Source organism: Dipteris shenzhenensis, chromosome 28, assembly GCF_047967505.1.
Source record: "Dipteris shenzhenensis isolate YYH24624 ecotype China chromosome 28, Dip_SZ_1.0, whole genome shotgun sequence".
NCBI classification, from domain to species: Eukaryota; Viridiplantae; Streptophyta; class Polypodiopsida; order Gleicheniales; family Dipteridaceae; genus Dipteris; species Dipteris shenzhenensis.
Genome location: NC_141623.1, coordinates 7537460 through 7547881, shown reverse-complemented (window position 1 = coordinate 7547881; position 10422 = coordinate 7537460). Strand labels below are relative to the sequence as shown.

Here is a 10422-nt window from a genome sequence, read left to right as displayed (position 1 = left end):
AGTTGTTATTCAGTCATTGTATAGTGAAGGGGACCTCCAGGGGAAAAAAGCCCTCAAAGTACGTAACCTCACTAACTTAGGAAATTGTCAAGGGTAATGTTTTTATTCCATCATTAATCGAACCTAAGCAGATCTATAAGTACAATTGTAAAATTCAATGCAATTAAAGTACAATGGCACTCTGTCTCTGCATATTCAATGCAACTGTAAAATTTCAATTGTGTACAATTGTAAAACTTCAATGCAAATGAAAATATTATGGCACTCTGTCCCTGCATATTCAGTGCCGTTCTTCAAACTAAATACATTCTGTTGCCCCGATATAGGGAATTCTGTACAACAAGAATGCTGTACGACAGGAGTGCTTTTATCACATCGATATGTCTAGATTGAACCAACCACCCAGAACTCATGGAATTCAGAAATTCTGTATCCCTGGTTGTAAGATACACCGTACGGCGTAGATGCAACAATTCAGAATAGTTTATCCTGATATAACAATGTAACCACCATGAAAATTGTAATTTTATTTATCGGAAAGCAACACATGGTTTGCCTCACTATAGCTATAAAACTGTCAGTTGTTGCCTCAAAATTCAGTGTGACTAATTGCTAAAGATGGTAGCAATCTTATGGCCAGGGTTAAATACCTGAGTATCATCAAGAACAGGCCCCTCTTTAGTACTCATGCATCAAGGCAGAGGAGCATCTTAGCCCCTTAATGCCATGTACATCTGCAAGCAAGCTAGTCTAGATAGAAGATAATGGTAAAGTCCTATTTGTAGTTGAACTTCCTGTGTTTTCATTGTTTTCCCCTGATATTTCTTCCAGAGACCTTCCCTTGGTTTCTGGGACAAGGAATGTGCAGAAGAAACCCATTGCATTGCAGCAGGCCAATAGGATAAGAGCAGATCTGATGCCAATTCCAGTTGGATAACCCTCATCTTGATTTCCATTACTTGGATCCTGAGCTGCATATAAAAAGCCAAATGCCCCCACAATAGCCCCAGCCTTCCCAGCTGCAGCAGAAATGCCATGGCATGTGGATCTCAACCTTGCAGGAAAAACCTCTGCGGGCACGATGAAGGTTGTGCTGTTGGGACCAAAATTGGAAAAGAAAAATGTAAGAGCATACAGGATGACAAAGGTGACTTGATGACCATTGCAAAATCCAGAACCACACTTGGTTCCCCGTAGATGATTGTAAGGGATAGAGAGTCCAAACATGAAAGCGGTCATCATGAAGAAACCCATCAGCTGGATTGCAAATCTCCCAATGCGATCAATCAGTAAAACAGTAAACCAATACCCAGGCACTGTGGAGAATAATGCAATCAGTGCTTGTGCCCTTGCTATTCTGTAGACTTCATCCAATGCATTCATTTTTCCTGCTGAGGGAAGCCATCCAACTGCCGTGAACACATCCTTTTGAAAGAGGTTCTGACTATAGAAAGCAACATCCAGGAGAAACCATGTGCTAGTAGTGCCAAGGAGGTGTGCTCCATGCTTAGCTACAAACTGTCTGGAGAATAATCCATATGATTTAGCAGAGACAATCTTGTCCACTTTTTCTTGCTCTGGTTGTAGCTCGACTTCGAGCACTTGTGTCATATCTGCAGCTGCTTGCTTGGCATTTCCTGCTACCAAAGCAGTGTAGCGAGCAGTCTCAGGCATTTTCATCCGCCAATAGTATGTAAGACCTGCAGGAATGGCTCCCATCATGAAAATGATCCTCCACACAAAATCAGCTTCTGGAGGTGTGGAACCAATTGCGTCTACATTGAAAATCGGCCTGGGATAAACATGTTTGAATGAAGCAGAAACGATTATTGCCACTGCAGCTCCAGCTAGGATTCCAAAACCTTGCATGGCAAAAACTGCAGCAATGAAAGCTCCTCTAGTGCGCTTATTAGCATACTCTGACATAATTGTGGCAGACAAAGGGTAATCCCCCCCAATACCAAATCCCAGCCAAAACCTAAAGAAGCACAAAGTGATCATCACAGACTTTGCAGTGCTACCAAATGAAAGACCACAAGCTACTGAACTGATCACCATGCACATGAGAGTCATGCCATAGACTTTCTTTCGCCCAAGCTTGTCTCCAAGCCAACCAAAAAACAGCTGCCCAGCCAACGTCCCACATAGAGCCACTCCATTCACAGAAGCAGAAACATTTGGCGGTAGTATTCCTGGTTTCTGAGATACAGGATCATAGTAGTACAGACGACCCAGTAATTTTGTGACTGTGGAGATGCAGAACAGATCGTATGCATCTGTAAAGAAACCCATGCCTGCAATAACAATGGCCGTGAAGTGATACCATTGTGTTTTGGCCTTGTCTAAGGCCGTTAGGACCTCCAGCTGGTGTAGAGACATTCTTTTCAGAAACTATCTGCAAGACGAAAAGATGCACGTCACAATATAGCTCATCAGCTTTCTCTCAACGCTCAAACACTGACGCACACTAAGAAGATAGATAGGAAAAACGAAGCTTATACCCACGTGGATCGATTCATTTTCTATATACCTACGGATCCTAAGAAAGCCCCTTGGAAAAAGCGCCCACCGCCACCCCCCGCCCCCCGCTCCCCCTCCTTCTGCCGCCCAACACGCACACACACACAAAGCGTATGAAACTTAGCATGCACTTGCGCAAATAAGTAAAGCCCCTTACATTCTGCTACTGCTGGTAGGCCATAAAATCAATAGCTGACACCTACGAAGACAAAAGTTTTAGCGAAAACGCAAATAAATAACCCATGAACATAAACATTCATCTCGTATCTCTTTAGAAACTTCAGTACGCTTTTACGATAATTTACTAAAGAGTATATTGGCATTTATGAACATTTAGAGAGATTTGCCGCTTGTACTCCAGGACTGTCCTCTACGGCTGAAAAGTCATACATACTATACAGTACATATAAATCGATTTGTGCGAAGAAGGGAAAACAGAACGGTACGGATCCAGAAGTAGATAGAGCTGAACCCTTGTGCCTATAGAGAGACAATGGCAAAGCACAAGCCAACTTAGCGTAAGTGCGCATGCACAGCACAGGCAGACTGATGGAAAAGTAGAACTGACTCGAAGGACCAATCGAAATAGACAGGTTGCGGTGGATAATACTGCACCAAGTTCGGAACAGCTATAAGACAAGGATTTGTGAATATAACCCTTTTATTGTGAAAAGATCTCTGAGCTGAGAGATTTGGACAGCGATTATGCCAACATGCAGGTTTCTTCCCGAGATCTCCCTCAGCTCTGACAGAGTAACACTGCCCTCTTCTTTAGCACCGATCTCAGCTCAGTTCTAACAATTACGTGCAAGTCACACAACGCTTCAGAGGAGCAATGCCCCTCTATATGCTTCAAAAGAATGCACAAAACTTCCGAAAAGCCTGCAAAGTATTGAGGGGGAGGAGGAGGAAAACCGAAAAAATCGCATGCAGCCATGCAAGATTTCGGGCGCTGATCAAGATTTGCGTTAAAGCAACGAAAAGAGGAAGCGGAAAGCGTCCGCAAATTGCTTGAAGTTACGTGCTCCCAAATCAAAAGGTGAAGATCTATCGTAGGCTGCAAGCATCTCTCTCGCTCCCTCGCGGACACGACTCTGTGCATTTTCTCGCGATTTCGATGCCAGGAAGTGTGGGAGATGAATTTTTAAAAAAAGGTGGAGGGAGGGGAGAAGGAAGAATTACGAGGAAGATTTGGAGGTCGAAGGAGAACGCGTGAACAGAGGGAGCGACGGAAGTTCAGCTGAAGACGAAGAAGACGACGATCTCAAATTCAAAGCAAACAGTCAGTTGAGATCCTTAGCCTATGCCACCCTTTATATAACCCTCCCCCCTTAACCACCACCCTTAACTCTCCCTCCCCTCTCACTTAACCTTACCTCACCCATCCCACTTTTTCTCATGTTTTTACACACTCAACTTCTCTACGCCTCTCGCTTGCACAGCACCACCCAAGTCTCTTGCATGGCGCTCTTCACAACCGCACCATAGCGATCGTATACAATTCATGCCCCCGGATGAGACGCGTGAGTGGACAGAGAACCTACTTCGACTCTTGCACCCATCCCCTATCGTGCCTCCTCCCAAGTTTCATCACCCTCAGCTCCTACATCGCCATACCCCCCTCTCCCCATTTTGCCTCGCTCACACCGTGCCCTCCAAAGAGGCATCACAACTCATTGTTCATGATGGCGGCCACAAACTACATCCTTGCCACCATTCCCCACTTCACCTCATCTCACTTACATCTTGCACTCCAAAAAGCCCATTCTTGTATCACAAGTTTGATGGGACAATACTTTCTCCAACTCAGAGTACAATCTTTTACTAAGTTATGTGTATGAAACACAAAAAGTTATCTTAACTAAAGAATAAAAGGAAGGCCGAGAGAGAAGAGAATGTCCCTTGATTGATAAAGGTTGCACACTTGTCCCACTTCATAGGCACAAACGTGTCACTAACACAGTCCATCTTTTGCAAGCCCCACATCTAAGAGTCAATTCTAGGAAGGCACATGTAGCCAACTACATGGAGGTAACCTTGGGGAGTGCTCCTAGTTTCTCACATAGTACAGCTACGCCCAATTGCTTGATTTTACAACTTGGTATCCCTTAATAAAATTAAAAAGTCACACGATCTTTAACACCATAAATTAGCATCAGATGCCCACTCAATTGTAAAATGGAATGCATTCCAACAACTCCCTAACTGAAAGTATGCAAGCACATGCAATTGATGACCTTAAGTACTCATCTCGCTTTACTAGCACATCCCCCTCCCCTTCCAAAGAGAAGACAAAGAGCCATGGATTCCTTGACCCATCCATGATTGCACCCTTCGCATCAAGAATCCTACCTTGTATGGATTCTTGGCCCACATCAGGTGGATCTATGGCACCGTTGATGCATCTATGGCACAAAAAATGACAGTGTGTCATTTGAGAAGACGATGTCTTGTTTGTCTCATTACAAGATTCACACCTCAGTAATGAAGGTGATTTATATCTACATGAGCTCTAATAACAATATTGTTTTCCATCCAGATAGACACCGCATAATTGTTGCTGATCAGGATGGATACAATAGAATTATTGATGATAAAAAGATAAGCATTATCTAATCCTTGATGTCTAGTTCAAAGTTTAGCATGAACAACATTTAAGGGTTTGGAATCCTCATTTTAACCTTTTATTGTGAGACAAAATGTATTTTCATTATGTCAAATGTTGACTTAAAATTTTCTCAAATTGATATGGAACATGTAACCAATATTATTCTTCAAAGGCATAAAATAGCATATATCTTTATTTTGTTGGTCTTACACTCATCGAAGGTCACCAATCCCATGATGTCTCTATTAAAATGCATGCATAAATAGTTTGCTTTTACTAGTCTACATAAAGTAAAAGATTTGGATGCAAATTACACAACCTACATAACATTATCAAGGTGAATTGTTGCTCTCACTTGATGATCTTTCATTCAAATAAATACCTTATAATCCTTTCAATAGCGATAAAAGGGTTGACGCTAGCCATTCATTTAAAGAATTGATTAATGTAAAAAGTGTAGACAACTATAAAATGGGTTTGAGTTAAAAGTGTATTTCAACCAAGAGTTTCAAAAGGTGGGTGTGCTATCATAAACTTTAACATATGTTGCATACTTAATGCATACTTTAGGTTTGCACATTAAAATTTCCCTAACTATAATCATCTTGTTTGAAATTCAAGTAATAAATAACCATATATATTTCCAAAAAGTCCACCTATCACTCAATTGTTTAGAGGAAGGTTTTAAAAGACTCCCTTAATTTTATATGTTACCTAATCATATTGAAAGTTATGGAATTTGAACTGAGCCTCACCTTAAGAACACATCATGAGGGTTTCCAAAAGAGGGGAAATGTCATGTAATTCATATCCCATCGCTCATTGTACGTGTGGAGAAGAAAATTGTGGGGAAGCACTTGGCATACTATTATGTTAAAGTTAGCTACTTTTTTTAAGAGGAGAGAATATGAAATGGGTACAAAAAAGCTTACCTTTAAAAACTAATTAAGAAAGTTCAAGCTCTTACACTGGCCTTCTAATCTCTTTGTTTCTCTTGCTTGAACTATCCTAATCACATGAGGAACATTCTTTAAGTGCTTGAGAATGCCCTTTAAGTGTTGGGTCATTGTTTTGCACTAAGCATGGGGCATTATGACGGTCTTAAAATATGTCAAATGATGGGAGCAGCCATCAAATGCATTTCCCATAAATGTTTGACTCAGCCACTTCATTTTGGAGGGTGCATTACTAGTAAGTGGTTATGGTGATGTAACTAGGTCACCGTTGTGTATTCATTCCTTTGCTCCTATGTCTACTAGAGTTGTTAAAATGGGAGGGGCTCTGGGTGTGTATGAGATTGGGTTATAAGCAAAGAAAGCAATGAAAAGAGTTAAGAAAAGCTCCAAGAAGAATGGAAAAATAAAGTTAGAATGTCCAACCAATCGCTTTATAAAACTATGTGAGTAGGAGGCCATAGCTTTGTGTGGGATTAGAATGAATGAAAGCTGTGTAGAGGATGGCAAAGTAAGGTCAGAATGTTCAACCAAAGGCTTTAGAAAACTATGTGAGAAGGTGGCCATGAGGGCATGAGAGCATAGGAGCGAATTTTAACCCCTCTTCCATTATCTTTTCTCGAGAGCGAATAGTCCCCTAAGAGCATAGTCACATGCCCTCCAAAACTCCTCTGGAATTAGATCCCATCAATGGTACAGTTCCGTTGGGAGGAGGAGCCTCCAATTTTGGATTTGTTCACATGGGCACAATGGGCACAACAAGCGCAAGTCAGTGAGTTAAGGCGAGGGGTTCGGACGAGGAGAAGGCTTGAAATGGAAGTTGAAATGAGAGTTTGGAGGATGAATGGACATTTCGGAGGGGGGGTTTTGGCACCTCCATCCCACATCCAAAGCATCCATTTTCAACAGATGAATGAACGAGAGCACATCCGTTTCAACGATGCATGTGGCCAAATCTCCGAACATCTAAACATTCATTTTACATCCATACATCCATGCATGTGGCCGCGCTCTAACTAGGAACACTTCAAGTAAAGTGATGAACCATTCGAAGTCAGAGAACCGTGTCTTCCATCATCTTTTCTCGAGAGTGAATAGTCCCCGGGCCTAACTAGGAACACTCTTTAAGTGATGAACCGTTCAAAGTTAGAGAACCGTGTCTTAGCGAATTAAGGGCAGAAAAAGGGACGATTCGATGACGTAAAAATGAGAGAAGTGGGGGAAAAAAAGCGGGAGCGGATCTAAGGAGAATATACGAGCTGGGGTATCTGCCGTCAAAAACAGATTCCACAGTCAAAACGCGCCGACAGGGTTCTGTGGACCGCATTTCTTTTCTTTTTAATTTTTCCGCACTCCCAGGATTTTCCGCCCGCTTACCGAAAATTATTTTTCGCTCGTGTGAAGTCTCTCTCTTTCCCCTTATTTACTCAACATATTTACACTATCCCTTGCATGATCCAAGGCCCTTCCTACCACTTAACATACTCACATTAGTCCTTGCCACAAAAACAATTTCCCTACATCTTGGAGAGTATTTATCATGGAAGCATGCCAACCTTAGCAAGGCCTTCTATAACAATGCATAGTCAAAGTAGTTGCAAATGTAGCTAAACTCTACTTTTTTTCCCAGACTGCCAACTTTTATTTGGCTAGCCACAAAGGGGCAGACCTACATTGTGAAACTATACTTTTGCAGCAACATAGCCTCTTCCCATATCTCTTGAGAGTCTATCACTAAGTGCTACTTGATTAATGGACACTGGCCTTGAGGAGTGCAAAAACTATTAGACTCAATTGAAAGTCACTCTTGAAATGTTTTTGCTCTAAAAACTCAATGCAGTTTAGACTTCTACTCAACAATGTCCCTACCAATATGTTTTTAAGGCAAAGTGAAGGAGCCCATTTCTCTCTTGGAGGAAAAGTTGTAACCCTTCTCACTATTTTCCACAACAACATCATTGAAGACCTTAGGGTTGAGTCAAGCATAGCCGTCACACTACATGGGGTATATAGAGGATGCATTTATAAAATTTGAGGTTAAGTTTGAAAAAGAGAGGTAAATTTAGAGGGAACCACTCTTCGCTATGGAGGTAAAGTTTTTTAACAAAAACTTATTCCTACTACTTTGAAAGCAACTTTGACTAAAGATTTTTAAATGTAGCTTGATCAATGAACGAATCAACTCAACCAACTGGTCCCAAATCTTGGACAAACTAGATTGTTACACTACATGCATGCTTTCATCTTCAACCCTAAAAAAGTTAAATTCCAACAAATAAACCTTGGGAGTTATATGGAATTGATCAAACCCTACATAACTAATCTTTGAAATTTTGACGACTAGACCTTATGAACCCCACTTTTGGTCCTCTCATGATAGACAATATTGCACTATCACAAAGTAGATCCTCACATCTAAAATGGTACTTATAGACGATCCTGAGAAGTCTTATTAGCAGTTGATTATCATAGGCTAACTGTATGTGTCTTGGGTGTCTACTATTGCTATTATCATATAACACCTTGGTAATGGGCTGATTGGCATCGCATTCAATGTTTTCCTCATACATACAAATGTGGCCTATCCAAGGTCAATCTTCACCTTGTTGCTAAAGGTGAAGTCCATGTACAATCTTCACAAAAGCTAAGTTTTGGGTTCAAATTCTCAAAATATGCTCACCTAGTTTAGTAACTTTATTTATATCCAAAAAAAGATTCTATGACATCATTACAATGTGTTTTCCTCCTTCTAAAACATACCAAGCTATGTCATTGGTTGAGTTCTACATATATCATCCAATTGAAAAGAGTTCAAAAATGTATTAATCAATGGAGAAGGGAGTAGTAGAGGCATGGTAAATGGAAGGGGAGGGGAGAGGGGAGGGGGGGTCACATTTGTGTAAAGCGTAGAGTGAATAATGAGGATATCCCTCTATTTACGATGGAAGGACCCCCCTCCCCTCTTATTTATAAAGGCAAGAATTTAAAACCCTTGTATTAAAAAAATTTCCAACATCTCATCTAGCCTAGTAAAAAGAACCTATAAGTGGGTAAAGGATGCCTTGAGTTTGAATCCCCCCTTTTTATTAAATTTTAATGTTATCCCTTTGATTTAGCTTAATTAGGCTATCTCCATCTTTTCACTTGAGAAAACAATTGAATTTCTCCATTGAAAAATAAAGGCCTTTTCAATTAGGTTTCTCTCACGCTAGGCAAAGTTACATGTATGGTATATCTATTGAACTTAACAGCCTTTAGAATAGGTAGATTTAGAAGTATATATCAACAATTGTCTTGAATATTTGTATTGGCCTATCTTGATCAATAATGCATGGTGACCTTCCTAATTATAGGAGGTTCTTATATATTTTCAATTTCATCAAGTCAAGTGTATTCAATCAAGACCTTAAAACAAAGCATTTTCATAATTCAAAAGCTAGCTATGCAACCATTTCTTAATGATGTGTCTAAAATACTAAATTTAGCCTCCTTTACATTAGATAAATAGCTCTACATGCGCGTGTGCATGCGTCGTCCCCCCGCACACACACACATGACTACATGTGCACATGTGTGCACGCACACACATACATGTACACATGCATGCACACATACACACACACACATGCATGCATGTATATGTACCTACACACATATGTACTTACAAACATGCATGCACGCACTTACTTACATTCATGCAGACATGTGCTTATGTGTTGCTTTAGTATATTCACTTTTGTATGTACAAATGTTGGAAGTTGTCTGGTGAACGATTTGGAACTTGGAAGTTCATGTGGATTTGAAATGTTTGTAGCATGCATGAGACTACCACAATTAATTGTCTAAAGGAGGTCTTAAGCAATGCTTAAGACCACTAATTGATTATCCAAATATTAATCGATTGGTAGACTTAAGCAATGCTTGCAGCAGTTGATTAGTGCAGATTACCTTGTTTGTTGAATCACAATTTCACTTTGTGAGCATTGGCTTTCCTCATTAGTTGGTAATCTTAAACAATGCTTGTTGAATCACAATTTCAGTCAGTCAACATTGGCATTCATTGCCACCTTCTATTTGAAAAACAATTGGTCTTCTTGTGCTACACTTTATGGGGATAGCACATATACACATGAGCTTTGTGACCTTCTACATTGGATTGTATGCACTATCCTTTTGAACTTCTAATGTGGCTTTATATAAAATGTTATTTGTTTTTTTCTATGGTGGATTAGTTGGTTTTCTTGCACACAATTCTATCAAGATTTTCACTAGTACTTAACTTAATAGTTGTGAACTATCTAAGATTTACAAGCATCACATTTCTATGATGGTTCTAGTTAC

The 10422-nt window shown here is 40.3% G+C and overlaps 1 protein-coding gene across 1 annotated transcript; it reads right to left on the bottom strand.

Annotated features, from left to right (window-relative positions):
- Positions 1–254: 254 nt before the first annotated feature.
- Positions 255–3789, bottom strand: LOC147883124 (inorganic phosphate transporter 1-4-like). Its single transcript, XM_087399298.1, has 2 exons — positions 3703–3789; positions 255–2395 (listed from the first exon to the last, which is right to left on the bottom strand). The coding sequence occupies exon 2, from the start codon at positions 2377–2379 to the stop codon at positions 751–753; it is 1629 nt and encodes a 542-aa protein (XP_087255424.1). The 5' UTR covers positions 2380–2395; positions 3703–3789; the 3' UTR covers positions 255–750.
- Positions 3790–10422: the final 6633 nt, after the last annotated feature.

What these genes read in the sequence shown, in the direction of transcription:
- LOC147883124 (XM_087399298.1), bottom strand. Translation starts at nt 2,379, where the DNA reads ATGTCTCTACACCAGCTGGAGGTCCTAACGGCCTTAGACAAGGCCAAA.